General features: G+C 53.8%; 7 protein-coding genes across 7 annotated transcripts; 4 read left to right on the top strand and 3 right to left on the bottom strand.

Annotated features, from left to right (window-relative positions):
• The first annotated feature begins 375 nt into the window (after positions 1 to 375).
• BJX68DRAFT_175331 (ammonium transporter) lies at positions 376 to 2801 on the top strand. The gene is made up of 4 exons (XM_071037115.1): positions 376 to 659; positions 721 to 1052; positions 1105 to 1696; positions 1750 to 2801. The coding sequence occupies exons 1-4, from the start codon at positions 548 to 550 to the stop codon at positions 2343 to 2345; spliced, it is 1632 nt and encodes a 543-aa protein (XP_070894471.1). The 5' UTR covers positions 376 to 547; the 3' UTR covers positions 2346 to 2801.
• A 1-nt stretch (position 2802) lies between these two features.
• Positions 2803 to 5603, bottom strand: BJX68DRAFT_175339 (Golgi transport complex subunit COG4). Its single transcript, XM_071037116.1, has 2 exons — positions 4338 to 5603; positions 2803 to 4290 (listed from the first exon to the last, which is right to left on the bottom strand). The coding sequence occupies exons 1-2, from the start codon at positions 5535 to 5537 to the stop codon at positions 2992 to 2994; spliced, it is 2499 nt and encodes an 832-aa protein (XP_070894470.1). The 5' UTR covers positions 5538 to 5603; the 3' UTR covers positions 2803 to 2991.
• Positions 5604 to 5696: 93 nt separating this feature from the next.
• Positions 5697 to 7349, top strand: BJX68DRAFT_245874 (SIR2 family NAD-dependent protein deacylase). Its single transcript, XM_071041558.1, has 2 exons — positions 5697 to 6178; positions 6246 to 7349. The coding sequence occupies exons 1-2, from the start codon at positions 6056 to 6058 to the stop codon at positions 7206 to 7208; spliced, it is 1086 nt and encodes a 361-aa protein (XP_070894469.1). The 5' UTR covers positions 5697 to 6055; the 3' UTR covers positions 7209 to 7349.
• A 145-nt stretch (positions 7350 to 7494) lies between these two features.
• BJX68DRAFT_271286 (uncharacterized protein) lies at positions 7495 to 8371 on the bottom strand (the record flags this gene model as incomplete). The annotated part of the gene is made up of 4 exons (XM_071046916.1): positions 7495 to 7632; positions 7718 to 7834; positions 7954 to 8070; positions 8174 to 8371. 4 exons carry the CDS (start codon positions 8369 to 8371, stop codon positions 7495 to 7497), a joined length of 570 nt encoding a protein of 189 aa, XP_070894468.1.
• A 514-nt stretch (positions 8372 to 8885) lies between these two features.
• BJX68DRAFT_258215 (Aldehyde/histidinol dehydrogenase) lies at positions 8886 to 10705 on the bottom strand (the record flags this gene model as incomplete). The annotated part of the gene is made up of 3 exons (XM_071043495.1): positions 8886 to 10011; positions 10066 to 10538; positions 10586 to 10705. 3 exons carry the CDS (start codon positions 10703 to 10705, stop codon positions 8886 to 8888), a joined length of 1719 nt encoding a protein of 572 aa, XP_070894467.1.
• A 280-nt stretch (positions 10706 to 10985) lies between these two features.
• On the top strand, positions 10986 to 12175 carry BJX68DRAFT_278721 (uncharacterized protein; the record flags this gene model as incomplete). The annotated part of the gene is made up of 2 exons (XM_071048593.1): positions 10986 to 11107; positions 11157 to 12175. The coding sequence occupies 2 exons, from the start codon at positions 10986 to 10988 to the stop codon at positions 11872 to 11874; spliced, it is 840 nt and encodes a 279-aa protein (XP_070894466.1). The 3' UTR covers positions 11875 to 12175.
• Positions 12176 to 12196: 21 nt separating this feature from the next.
• Positions 12197 to 13647, top strand: BJX68DRAFT_278719 (NAD(P)/FAD-dependent oxidoreductase; the record flags this gene model as incomplete). The annotated part of the gene is made up of 2 exons (XM_071048592.1): positions 12197 to 12483; positions 12544 to 13647. The coding sequence occupies exons 1-2, from the start codon at positions 12274 to 12276 to the stop codon at positions 13645 to 13647; spliced, it is 1314 nt and encodes a 437-aa protein (XP_070894465.1). The 5' UTR covers positions 12197 to 12273.
• Positions 13648 to 13781: the final 134 nt, after the last annotated feature.

Here is a 13781-nt window from a genome sequence, read left to right as displayed (position 1 = left end):
TTCTTTTATCCCATTCAATTTGAATTGCGATTATCGATTATTGATTTTTATCAATTTGCGCGCCTCGCTCGGGTCTGCCTCGATCCTCCTTGCGCTGCTCACTCTGATCGGCTTTGCTTTTTCTGCAGACGCCAAATCGGAAGGCTGCACCAGCTCACTGCGATACAGACGTCGAAGCCTGAGGCGACCCTGGTGAATAATTTCGATTATTTCTCCCGACAGCTTGGCCAACTCGAGGGCAACTCTGGATCGGGCCCACTCGCCGTGTCCGTCGATCTTCCAGATTTTCGCAGACAATTCAATTAGTTATTCGATTGCTCACTATCTTCTGTATCTTTATCCACCCGCTTACTCTTCCAGAACCATTCTTGGCTCTTCTTTTATATACTGTCCTCCGCCCCGTGGCTGCTTCTTCTCCACACTCGGAAGACGTCCTCGACTTCCTCTTTGATTTCACCTTTATTGCAAAGGGAACTGCCCACGCTGAGCGACGGGCCTGAGGACGCTTCCACTTCTCTACACCACCACCTCGACTCAATCCGCAACCATGGCCACCGAAGGCGCGGCCCCCTACGCTCCCGAGTATGCCTCGTACAATTGGACAGGTGCTCCGTCGGACTACTCAACCTTGACTACCAATGGCCTGGGTGGTGATTCCAGTATGTGACCACCACCATTGAGTTTCCATCGCTGCGCCCGCCCTAACTCACTCTTTTCTAGGGACGGAGAACTTGAACAAATGGTACCAGTCCGGTGACCAAGCCTACATCATCGTCGCCTCCGCTATGGTCATGCTTATGATACCCGGTCTCGGTTTCCTCTACTCCGGTCTCGCTCGCCGCAAGTCTGCCCTTAGCATGATCTGGGCTTGCATGGGTTCCATGTGTGTCGTGACTTTCCAATGGTATTTCTGGGGATACTCGTTGGCTTTCTCTCCGTCTGCCACCAATGGGTTCATTGGAAACTTGCGCAACTTTGGTTTGATGAAGGTTCTGGCGGATCCTAGCCCTGGATCCCCGCTGGTTCCCAACCTGCTGTATGCCTTCTACCAGGTATGTGTACACAAATGGCCTCTTTGTTGTAAATCTCGGCTGACTGGTGTAGATGCAATTCTGCGGAGTCACAGCTGCTATTATCATGGGAGCCGTCGCCGAGCGTGGCCGCCTGCTCCCCGCCATGGTCTTCACCTTCGTCTGGGCTACGATCGTCTACTGCCCTATCGCCTGCTGGGTTTGGAACGTGAACGGATGGGCTTTCAACTACGGTGTCTTGGATTATGCTGGTGGTGGTCCCGTCGAAATCTGCTCCGGTCTCTCAGCTCTCGCCTACTCGATGGTCCTCGGTCGTCGCCAGGAGCGCATGATGCTCAACTTCCGCCCTCACAACGTCTCGCTCATTCTGCTCGGAACCGTCTTCCTCTGGTTCGGATGGCTTGGATTCAACGGTGGATCGTCTTTCGGTGCCAACATGCGCGCTACCATGGCCTGCTGGAACACCAACCTGACTGCTGCCTTTGCCGCTATTAGCTGGGTGATTCTCGACTGGCGCTTGGCTCGCAAGTGGTCTATGGTCGGATGGTGCTCTGGAACCATCTCTGGTCTCGTTGCTGCCACTCCTGCTTCCGGTTTCCTTCCTCCTTGGGCTAGTGTTGTTCTCGGTATCGTGACTGGCATCGTGTGCAACTATGCTACAAAGGGTGAGTTTCTTCGACCATTCAGGAGCGAGGATACCGTTGCTAACCTTGTTTAGTGAAATACTGGATCCGTATCGATGATTCTATGGATGTGTTCGCAGAGCACGGTGTCGCTGGTATTGTCGGTCTCATCTTCAACGCCTTCTTTGCCGACGACGCCATTGTCGGCCTCGACGGAGTCAACACCGGCTCCGAAATGGGTGGATGGCTTATCGGCAACTGGAAGCAGCTGTACATCCAGATTGCTTTCATCGTTGCCGCCTCCGCCTACTGCTTCGTCGTCTCCGCCATCATCGCCTACGCCATCAACGCCATCCCCGGCTTGAAGCTCCGCGCCTCTGAGGAAGCCGAACTCCTCGGTATGGACGATGACCAGCTCGGCGAATTCGCCTACGACTACGTCGAGGTCCGCCGCGACTACCTCGCCTGGACTCCTCAGAAGCACGACCAGCACGCCGACGGCCACGAGGTTCCCGCCGCCGCGCGCTACGGTATCGGCGAGCACAGTGACATGATGTTGGACGGCCAAGCCCCGCCCGGTGGATCCAACAGCCGTGGGAGCGAAGTCTCGGGCATCCAGGAGGTCGCCGTCAAGGAGGAAGCCCGACGGCCGATTCCGACCGAGTCTGAGAAGATCGCTCCGGCGCCTTAGTCTCGTTTTTGTTCCGATTTTTTAGCCTTTTTCTTTTCTTTGCTGCCCGAGATATCCACTTCTGTTTTTTTCTCTCTTCCCCTGGCTGAGCCATTTTCTTGCGACTATACGGATTGTATTTTGCCGTGCATGGGTACATCTTATCTACCTAATTTGCCTAGACCGAGTTTCAGCAGGCGTTGCCTTTTTCACCTTTAGCCCCCTGGTATCGGTTTCAACTTTGGGTTCACAGCTTCGTTCGGAAGCTCGAACTCTGAACTTCCTGGATCATATTATTTTGACTCGTCATAAATTGTATATACTAATAACAGGAAGAGCTTGCACTCTCTGCCACTGTTTTTGTTTGAGCTTGAAAATTCTAGTACGCTATAGACTTGGTGCGTGATTGATGATCTACGATGATGGACCAATAGAAATTTTGCAGTTTTTAAGTTTGTGCAGTTTTGAGTTTGACTTTGTAGACTGTTGAGCTATGCAGAGTTTATGCTTTGACTGACAGTGGAGAGGCCAAGCTTATCGACCCTCTCGAAATCCCGACAACCAAACCATGAATGTTAAAACACAATGTAGAACATGTATATAATGCAATGAACAAAGAGAAGCAGAAGAGATAGAAAACCTCGAGAAGAACAAACTATCTACCTAGCTACCTCCTCCCCACAATCCCCCTAACCCTCCGCCTCTCCTCCGCACTCAACTTATCCAACACCTCCGCACTCTCCCCACCTCTCACAACATCCTCCCACTCCTCCTCATCCATCCCCATAACAAGCACAATCTGCAAGCACCTCGCAAAGACTTCACGATGGCGATATCGCCCAACAACACCCGCCGACCCGGACGATCCGGAGCCCGAACCGGGCGCGGGGATGTCGACGGCCGCGCTGGCGATTCCGGAGATGTCGCGCTCGAGGCGCGTAGCCCCGAGCGGGTTCACGCGGCCTTGGTAGGCCCACAGGCGCTTTTCGAGGAGGCGCGCGAGGTACGAGAGGGTTGTTGTTAGGAGGCGGTCGAAGGAGGTTGGGGTGAGGAGGCGGGAGAAGGGCGCCAGTAGGTCTGTCCAGGATCTGTGGAAGCGCGGGCGGACGAGTTCTTGTGGGGGGTCGGAGTGGTCGTGTGCGGTTGGGTGGGAGGTGTGTTGGTCATTTTCTGAGTCGTAGTCGTAGTCCGAGGAGTAGGTTGTTAGTGGAGCGGAGTCGGAGGAGGGCTGGTATTCAATGTCGCGGAAGGCGTCAGAGAGAATGGGGCGGAGGCGGGGTTTGATGAGGTTGTTGAAGATGACTTGGGTGCCGTCTGTGAGGAGGTCGGTGACCTTGGCCTCGAAGGTGGTGGAGAGGGAGGTTAGGGTTTGGGAGACGAGGGCTGCGTCTGCGGGGGCGGGGAAGAGGCTGTGGAGTTGATCGGTTTGTTCGGGTTGGCCGTCGGCATTTGTGACGGTTTTCTTTGTTTCCGTGATGTTCCCGATGATGCGCCGGATGTAGTCGACTGCGACGTCGAGGTTGTTGATGAGGACTAGGAAGGAAATGACAATGTGCTCTTGAGGTGGAGCGCCCTGGTGCGTTGCGCGCGGGTAGCACTCGTCGCGCATCTTGCGCTGCGTCATGCCGATGAAGTCGGACCCGAGGACTCGAGATAGGGTTGGAACGACGCTAGTGACGACAGCGATTTGGGACGTCGCAAGAGATTGTTGCAGAACCTTGTTGACAATGTACATGATGTCGTCAACGGCGGATGTGATGTGCGGCGGATCTGCCTTTAGTGGCCGCTGTAGATTGAGGGTCAGGCCGGACGGCTGCTCATCGAGCTGGAACGCCTTTTCAACGGATCGTCTGAAGAAAAAGGTCGTCATGGCATTGAATGGGGATATGAGCCGGTCCCCGATCTTCCTAGAGAGCGTCGACTCTTCCAGGAACTGGGGAAGCTTGAAAATTTCCTCTTCGCCGGCCTGGTCCTGTTAGTTTAATATTCCGAGAGTGCTTAGAGAAGACTTACATTGCATGTTTCGGCCAAGAACCGGCAGTAGAGCGACCACCGTCCAAGCATGATGGTCATTTCATTCAGCAGCCCATCAATTTCCTTCATGTCCACTCCCTCGTCCTCCAATGCGTCCCGCGTGGCAGGAGAGTTTGAGCGTGGTGTAGTAGTCCGCTGTGGGGGAAGGAAGCTCTGCACCAGGAAAGTAAACGCATAGGATTTGATATCCATGAGCTTGCGGTCGATATGCCGTTCATCGCTCCACGTGTCGAGGACAATGCCGCCCTGGACATCCGCCTCTAGCTGCAAGCGCTCGATCACCCGGTTCATCTTCCTAGGACCATAATGGCGCTCGACCAGTCCTCCGTGGCCATCGACAATTTGCGCGATGTGTTCGAACAGCTTGGTGAGCGTGTTCGCGTAGAAGAAACCGTCCTTTTGCGCCGCAGTTGCCGTGTTCAGATTTGATCGCGCCTTTGCCGCTACACCCTGGCAAACATACCGCCCATATACATCTAACCCTACCTCGGACCGCCCGATCAGCGGAAACAGCTTGAAGAACCGCGTAATCTTCGCCCCATTGCTCTCCTTGACAGCCTTTTCAAACTCTCGCAAAAACAGCCCACACAACGACTCGGCCGCGTTGTCCAGGGTCACGCTGGGCGGGTCTGGAACCTCGGCCGTGGGCACCATCTCCGCCGCAAAAGCACCCTGCACCACATCGGCGGGGACCTCGGACGCCCGCTTCAGATAACTTGCTGCCTTTTCCCAATCCTGCGGGGCGCCCATTGACCCCGCAACGCCGAGAACACACGCTTTCAACTCTGACACCTGTTCCACCATCTGCAAAGTCGCCTTGACCCGCGCTTGTTCCAGGTCTAGCCGTCGCACGGCGCTCGAGATGCGGTCTGCGGTTGCGGCGGCGTCGGAGAGCATGCCATTGCTGATTGCTCGTGTGGTGCTAGTCTGAGAGCCGAGATGGGCACGGAGAAGATCCAGTCGGCCGAGCTCACGAGAAAAGTCCTTTTGTGAGGCGACAAGGGCATCGAGACGGGCAGTGACAGTCGCTTCCTGCTGGTGCAGGTGGATCAGGGTGGCCCTGATCTCGGCGACGGAGCTGGCATTGTAGATGTTGGAGGGAGGAGAGGGCGGCTCATCTGTGGCGGGCAAAGGGGTTACCGAGTGTCCATTAAAGACACCGGGACTGGAATTGGACATTCTCCCAGCAGCCAGCAATTGAGCCTTGTGTTGAACCTATGCGGAGACTCGGAAGTGGATTGTTTGTGATCGGGCAATGTGGCAGAAGCAAGGCGGTGACACCGTGTACCTTTGAAGCTCGAGAAACGAGTCAACGATGCATGGATGCTTCATCCTTGTTTCACAATGTAGTTACTCCATTGTTGAAAAGGTGGACTTCTCATTAAGCTTGAGACTATGGATACAATTATTAGTCCGCTCTCGAATCGAAACAACATGATGCCGACTTGACTCTTAACAGGACTCGCGCTGGGTGCCTCAGGCAGGGTCGTGATTGGGCAAAATCTAACGTCATACAGACACGATATCGACGCGCTCTCTGCCTCTTTTTTGACCAATCCATACTCGAGAAGACACTGACTCTGTCGACACCACTAACGGTACTAGAATATCTGTATTTCTTTTTGGTAATCGCCACAATTGGGCGCCGCCGCAGAGCCCGACACCAGCACCCCAAGCGCAAAGGCCGACCTCGCAAGATGGGCAACGAATCGTCTACACTGGTGGACGAAAACACACATCCGTCGGTCCTAGAAGCGCGAACAGTCGATGCGGTCGCGAAATATATTAAAGAGAAACATGTGCGCCGGATCGTGGTGATGGTACGTGACATTCACTACCCCTCCCCCGCTTTACCTTCAGAAACCTAATCACCGGTGATAAATGCAGGTCGGAGCGGGCATAAGTACTTCGGCCGGAATACCAGACTTCAGATCCCCGAATACGGGCATCTACTCGAACCTCGTGCACCTCGATCTCCCAGATCCTGAGGCCGTCTTCGACATTAGCTTCTTCCGCCAAAACCCCAAGCCATTTTACGCGCTGGCACGCGAGCTCGCCCCGGGGCAGTACAGACCTACTATTGCGCATACGTTTGTGAAACTTCTCTATGATAAGGGTCTGCTCTTGAAGCACTTTACGCAAAATATCGACTGCCTGGAGCGTCTGGCTGGTGTCCCCGGCGAACTGATCGTCGAAGCCCACGGCAGTTTCGCCACTCAGCGCTGCATCGACTGCAAGTCAGAGTACCCGGAGAAACTCATGAAGGATGCCATTGCAAAGGGCGAGGTACCGTATTGCTCCGTGTGCCGCGGGCTGGTGAAGCCGGATATCGTCTTCTTCGGCGAGGCGCTTCCGGAATCGTTCTTTGATAACCGCACGCTTCCCGAGGAAGCGGATCTCTGCATTGTCATGGGGACAAGTCTCTCCGTCCAACCATTCGCCAGTCTCCCGTCATTCTGCAAAGACGGCACGCCGCGCGTGCTCATCAACCGCGAACGAGTGGGCGGCATGGGCTCCCGACCAGACGACGTCCTCATCCTGGGCGACTGCGACGACGGGGTACGGAAACTCGCCCGCGCACTCGGATGGGAAGAAGAGCTAGAACGGCTATGGGAGGAAGTCAACCCGAACAAGAAATCTAGAGAGGAGGAACTCGCGCCGCCAGCGACGCGCGAAGAGCGTTTAGAGAAGGAAATCAGGCAATTAACTGCGGAAGTCGACAAAACATTAGAAATCTCCGACGCCTACCAGAAACGCGTTTGGCAGCATCTCGACGGTTCATCTTCGTCACCGGAGCGCACCAGGGTCTCGGGGCTAGCGCATGTCTTTCCGCATCTGGCGAGAAATTAGATCGGGCTAGGATTTGAGATATTGTGTGCTCAATTGATTTAATACGACCTGAGAGAATAAATAGCATACATATAATGAGGCACGTGTGTAGGTAGACCAGAACGAAGACTAAACAACATTTCAATTTCAGTTTCAATTTCAGTTTCAATTTCAGTTTCAATTTCAGTTTCAATTTCAGTTTCAATTTCAGTTTCAATTTCAGTTTCAATTTCAGTTTCAACTTGAATTACCCCTGAGATAATAATCACGACACAGTATCCTCAAAAATAGAGCCAGTAGGCATTCCTTACTGGCCCTCACTGGCCGTCGCAGGATCCAACGCATTGAACGCCTCCAGAAACGCCTTCTCCAACACCATATCATCCTGCCGAATGCTCTGTACGCAGAGCGGCAGCGCAAGCGGCGCGACCTTCTCGACAAAGTCCTGTTGATGCGACACAGCAAGTCAGTCTACGGTGCGTCTTTGTAAAAAGAAGGTGGTAAGGTGGGAGGGGTAGAGAGAAACCCACGGCATTCTCATTATAAATCGCCGTGAACCCATCGACGAAGCCGTTTCGCGCTGTCGGGTCGAACTCGTCGGCGTCTTCGGCGAGATCGCTGTAAAGTTCTATACTTGTTGTTGTGAACTATGCCCCGTTATTCGTTAGCAAGAGGTATGGTTGGTTTCCATTCCTTCCACCCCCATATTAAAGGTAGGGTTGAGACGATGGTAGATAGTAATAATAGAGGTGAATAGGCGCCCTACCTCATGATACGCTAAACAGATGACAAACTGAGTCGCCCCCTCACATGCGATGGGAAGTGGCTGCTGGAGTGTCGTGGTGTTCTGGGCCGTCGTTGCGTTGAAGATATTCACAATGTCCTACAGAGTTGATCGACCGGATGAGCATTACTGGAGTGTACAAAGATAAACCCGAGAGCTAGGCTATACAAAGGGCCAGCAAGTAGCGCAAGTGAAGACATACAGCCGGCGTAATACTCGGTGCATCGTCACCAAGCCTATCGAGTAGGATATAGGCCTGTCTGAGGCCGAGATCGAGCTGTAGGAGGCGGCAGAGGATGGCCGAATCGATTGCGGGGTATGCGGACGCGAGGGACGATAGAAGGGAGAGTGCTAGGGTTAGAAGAGAGGTGAATGTTGTGAAGGGGTGAAATTGAGGCATTGTTGGTGGTGTGGACTGGATTCAGATTTCAGGATAATTAGGGTAGATATGGTGGTATATGACGACAGTGGTGAGAAGTCACTCAAAAGGGAAGGAGGGGGAAGCTGTCGAAGGTTGTTCTCTATTTAAAAAAGTATCCCAGGGTTCGAATTTGGAGTGATGAACTGACTTTGAGAGGTCCGGTATTTTCCAACTGAAGAAGTATATCGCTGTAACTTTTACAAGTGGCCAACTCAGGGCTTTTGCGGCCACACCGAGATCGTCTAAATCCTGCAAATCGACTACATACATTCTTCATAGAAAACTAGATAGGAGTTGCATGTTATGGAGCTTAATCACCCTGATCCATGTACAGAACGCTCTGTTGGCATGTCCCTTGGCATAGCCCTAATTGCCATCGCAGCCGCCGCCCTAATAGAAGCTTTGGATGATCGCTAACGACAACTCACACAAATAACCCAGAAAACTCTTATTCAATTTATGGCAACATTATGCAAAAACACTCATCCATCATCTACTGTTGATTACTCGGATACAAGAACCCGTCCTGCGGGAAGAACTCCTCCTTGATCAACCTCGGGCTTGTAAACCTCCTCAATGAATCCGCGCTCCCAGCCTTGTCGTTAGTCCCGCTAGCCCTCGCACCTCCAAACGACTGCTGCCCAATAAGCGCCGCCGTCGTCTTGCAGTTGATGTAAAAGTTTCCAGCTGAGTACCGCAGCGCATCCTCCGCCTCGCGGATCGCAACTCTGTCAGAGGCAAAGACGGCGCCGGTGAGCGCAAAGCCACCGCCGCCCTGGTCGACCTTCTTCAGGGTCGCAGGCCACTCGGAGTCTGGGTAGACGTGTACTGCGAGGACGGGACCAAAGATTTCCTCGTTGAAGAGTGCGTGGTCGGGTGAGTCTACTTGGTAGACTGTTGGGTTGACGTAGAAGCCGACTGAGTCGTCGTATGTGCCTCCAACCAGGAGCTTCGCGGAGGGGTCTTTGTTCGTCTTGTCAATGACAGACTTGATCTTCTCGAATGAGGCGCGGTGGATTACCGGGCCCATGAAGGCTTCGAGGTCGCCGTCCGGGTTGCCAATTGTGATGTTGTTGACGCCGGCTTTGAGAGCGGAGAGGAACTCCTCCGCCCGGGATTCGGGGACGTAGACTCGGGATGTTGCAGAGCACTTTTGGCCTTGGTACTCGAATGCCCCGCGAATGGTGTGGTTTACTGCGCTGGGGACGTCGGCGGAGGGGTGGAGGAGGTGGAAGTTCTTTCCACTCGTTTCAGCGACGATGCGCGGGAACTCGCGGTATCTCTTGTTTGCGACACCCTCACCGATTTGGCCGTACAGAGAGCGAAAGACGTCAGAGGAGCCAATAAAGTTCAGCCCTGCGAACTCGCGGTGGGAGAAGACTACGGCGTTGATCACTTGTGGGTCGCCGGTGACGAACTGGATCACGTTCGGGGGAAGGCCAGCTTCGAGGAGGATCTTGTAGATGATGCTGCTGGCGTAGACGTTCGAAGGGGAGGGCTTCCAGAGGACGACGTTGCCGAGAAGAGCGGGACCAGAGATGAGGTTGCCGCCAATTGCGGTGAAGTTGAAGGGAGAAATGGCGTAGACAAAGCCCTCGAGAGGACGGTAGTCGAGACGGCTGCAAGTGGCCATCAGCTATTGTTCTGCTATATCTGTCAAAAAGAAGACTAACCTCCACATCCCATCACTTCCCCGAGTAGGCTGCTTCTCTAGGATCTCCGCGACAAAGTTGCAGTTCAGCCGGAAGAAATCAGCCAGCTCAGCAGCGGCATCAATTTCGCCCTGCCAGATATTCTTGCCCTGGCCGAGCATAGTGGCTGCAATAAGCTCGTGACGGTACTTGCCCGTCACCAACTCAGCGGCCTTGAGGAAGATCGCAGCCCGGTCAACAAAGGGTGTGTCTTGCCATGCCTGTTTGGCCTGTAGGGCTGCCTCGATTGCCTCGGAGGTCTGTTCTTTGGTCGCAAGAGGATAGTTGGTGAAGATGCTTCCGTGCTCCGCGGGTAGAGGCTGGTCCCAGGTTTGTGTGCTGGACTGGGCTTTGCCGTCATAGTAGATGTTGCTTTGCACGGGGAGTTGGGTGCGGAGCTTGCTTAGGGCTTGCTCGAGCTTGGCGCGTTCTTCAGAGCCGCGCTTGTACAGGGGCTGACTTTATCAGCAAATGTGCAGTAGTCTTGTATGGATGTACTCACGTTAGGCTCATTTCGAGGATCTGGGAGGCGGAAAGGTGCTGTAGCCTTGCCACGAGTCTGGAGCAATGGTCGGATGGAGAGCCGCGCAGAGCGCATGCTCATGAGTGTTGATGTAGACATGATTGATGTGAATGTAAATGCTTGTTGTTGAGTAGGACATGTCCATGTCATTCAGCCTTTATTAATGCCAGTTTGCGCACCGGGAGAACAGCCGATGTATACAGAGGGGTCGGTCCACGGGTGTAGATCGACGATAACAGCTGCGGGGGACGGGAGGGCTGCCGGTCTCCACTTTGCATCGCATCGCATCGCGATAACGACAGTGTCTCATATCTCATGGAGGGGTAAAGTCATTGATAGGGCATAGCAGTATGGCCATCTCATCTCAAACATAGACACAATGCAGCATGCCCTGACTGAGCATCAGAGCTCAAACGATGTCCTCCGTCGATTGACAGGCGATATATGCGCCGCGACAGCGTCGGCCACCTTGGTATCACCAGCAGTAACAACCATCGATAGGTAAGAGAGACAATGGCCATAAATTATGATGTAACAGCTAACGGCCCAGGGCAATTGTCGAGCAAGCGTCCCTGAACCAGTCCCTTCTTCGCGGCCTTCGAAACCATACACTCGCTGCCCTGAAGTACCCCGGGCGATTTGTCTTCAGCGCGCCATTCCGCATTATCTGGACGCTCTACACAGCAACATACACCGTTGCAAATGGGACAGATACAGTTGGCCATGCGCTAAAGGTCCCCGCGACGGGAATGATGACTTTTGTAACGACGACGTTAGTGAATGTCCCAACGGCAGTGTGGAAAGATGTCCGCTTCGCTCAGATCTATGGGACAAGCAAAGCCAAGGTTTGCGAGGCAGCCCAGAAGCCTCTTGCGCAAAGTCGGAACCTCATGCGAGGCTCAACGGCAATCTTCCTCCTACGCGACTGCGTGACGATATTCGGCTGCTTCACGCTGGCGCCACGACTGGCAGATGCAATACCAGAGTCGAATTCGCTGGCTTCTCATCCAAACGCCAGAACGATTGTCACACAGCTAACGGTACCAATGCTCACTCAGCTTGTTGCGACGCCGCTACATCTGCTTGGTCTTGATCTTTACATGCGACAGTATTCGATGCCGTTGGCGGACCGGCTGGTGCAGTCTCAACGGTATCTAGCGTCAACGACGATAGTGCGGTGCATACGTATTTTGCCTGCTTTTGGCTTTGGAGGCTTGGCAAACTTGGAGCTTAGGTCTTTTTTCCATAGGATGTTTGGTGTCTCGTGAGGTTACGCTCGTTAAGACTCCGGAACTTGTTGGTTAGTGGGCATATCTAGATTAGCATCTCGAATGAACCGCGATAGAGGTATCAATCAACCCATATCAGACGGTACCTAACCTTCCTACCTCATAGTATCCGTATCATTGCTCTCAGAAAGCCTGAGAAGGTGTTGCCGGTAGAGCTCCCGGTGTCAGTGGGGCCTTTGCAATCAACCTCCACTCGGCAGGCCTACCGGTGCTGACCCCGCACGCATGCACGGACAACTTGTACTATACGTTGGAGACAGAGTATATCATGACACAGTCCGCAAAAGAAGCCGACATGGGCTGATAACGAGGACTGCGGGGTATATATATGCTCGGAAAGCGCAACGAGGTAATCGGGAAAGCAACAATTCTCCAACCATGCCCGTACCCAAGTCCGATTCGATCATCATCGTTGGCGGGGGTGCCTTTGGCCTCTCAACAGCCTTCCATCTCTCGCAGAAGGGCTACACCAATATATCGGTCTATGAGAAGGATGACCATATCCCTCCCAGATTTTCGGCGGCCAATGATCTGAATAAGATTGTGCGCGCTGAATATGAGGACCCGTTGTACTCGGATTTGACGATTGTATGCTTGCCCTTTTCCCCGTCCTCATTATAGCGATAGTTGCTGATAGCGATCTGTCAGAAATCAATAGCAGCTTGGAAGTCCCCGCTGTTCGCGCCATACTTCCACCAGACAGGCTTTCTCCACTGCGTGTCTGGAGAAGCCCCTGAGAAAGCCGTCGGTACGCTCGACAGATTTCAAGCATCCGCCGAGGGCCACGAAACGATAAAACCCCATGTTGTGCCTATCAATGATACCAAAGACGTTCGAACAGCCTGCTGGCAGCTCGACGGGCCTCTCCCGGGTTGGCATGGCTACCTCAATCGCTTCGACGGGTATGCCCACTCTGGAAACGCGCTGGCGGCAGTATATCGCGCAACCCAAGCCGCCGGAGTTCGCTTTTACCTCGGCGAGCAAGGAGATGTCAAAGAGATTGTATATGTGAGCGCCCTGCGGGGTCGGAAATGCGCTGGAATCCGCACCAAGAACGGCCGCTTTCACCCATCGTCGCTTGTGATTGTTGCCGCCGGAGCGGGTGTCTCTAGGCTCCTTCCCGACATCGGTTCATCGGTGGTTGCCAAGTCGTGGTCCGTTGCTCATGTGCATCTCACCGATGACGAGACCGCTGCGCTCCGCGGAATTCCAGTCGTCTACGCCCGAGATCTGGGTTTCTTCTTTGAGCCCGACCCAAAGACAAGCCTGTTAAAGCTCTGCCCCATGGGTGGCGGGTATATCAACACCGATCCCAAGACAGGCGTCTCGCAAGCCCCTCAGACTCTTGAGGAGAGCGCATTCCTTCCCGAGGAAGACGAGAAGCAACTTCGGAAGCTCCTGGCGCAGACTCTGCCATCACTTGCAGACCGGCCGTTTGTGAAGAAGTCTCTCTGCTGGTTCGCTGATACGAGCGACTCGGACTTTATCGTAGACTATGTGCCCAACATGTCCGAGTCTCTTGTCGTTTTGTCCGGTGACTCGGGCCATGCTTTCAAGATGTTCCCCCTTTTGGGGTCGTTTGTTACAGATCTCCTTGAATCGCAGCAGAGCCAGCAGCCGCTCGCTCGCTGGAGGTGGAAACAGCCGCAGGCGGCTGATGGTGGCAAGGCGGATTGGGGTGGTGATGTGAGCTGGCGTCTTGGGGAGTCTAAGGAGTTGTCTGCGATCACGCCGGCGAAGGCGAGGCTTTAGTTCTCTTCGTAGGCTTGTTGATAATCCACCAAGTTAGCAAATTAATCAGTTCGACGTGAAGAAATAAGATATGTGCTTGAACCGCCACGCCTTGCCGAAATGGATCTAGATTCGCATTACCGCACAGAATGCGC

Source organism: Aspergillus pseudodeflectus, assembly GCF_044049435.1.
Source record: "Aspergillus pseudodeflectus strain CBS 756.74 chromosome Unknown BJX68scaffold_59, whole genome shotgun sequence".
NCBI classification, from domain to species: domain Eukaryota; kingdom Fungi; phylum Ascomycota; class Eurotiomycetes; order Eurotiales; family Aspergillaceae; genus Aspergillus; species Aspergillus pseudodeflectus.
The sequence above is the reverse complement of the archived record's forward strand: the minus strand, read 5'-3'. Positions and strand labels throughout refer to the sequence as shown.

Coding starts and splice junctions, on each gene's coding strand:
- BJX68DRAFT_175331 (XM_071037115.1), top strand. CDS start 548: ATGGCCACCGAAGGCGCGGCCCCCTACGCTCCCGAGTATGCCTCGTAC. Junction 660..720: donor TGGCCTGGGTGGTGATTCCA/GTATGTGACCAC, acceptor ACTCTTTTCTAG/GGACGGAGAACTTGAACAAA. Junction 1,697..1,749: donor GTGCAACTATGCTACAAAGG/GTGAGTTTCTTC, acceptor AACCTTGTTTAG/TGAAATACTGGATCCGTATC.
- BJX68DRAFT_175339 (XM_071037116.1), bottom strand. CDS start 5,537: ATGTCCAATTCCAGTCCCGGTGTCTTTAATGGACACTCGGTAACCCCT. Junction 4,291..4,337: donor TCTTGGCCGAAACATGCAAT/GTAAGTCTTCTC, acceptor TAACAGGACCAG/GCCGGCGAAGAGGAAATTTT.
- BJX68DRAFT_245874 (XM_071041558.1), top strand. CDS start 6,056: ATGGGCAACGAATCGTCTACACTGGTGGACGAAAACACACATCCGTCG. Junction 6,179..6,245: donor TGCGCCGGATCGTGGTGATG/GTACGTGACATT, acceptor TGATAAATGCAG/GTCGGAGCGGGCATAAGTAC.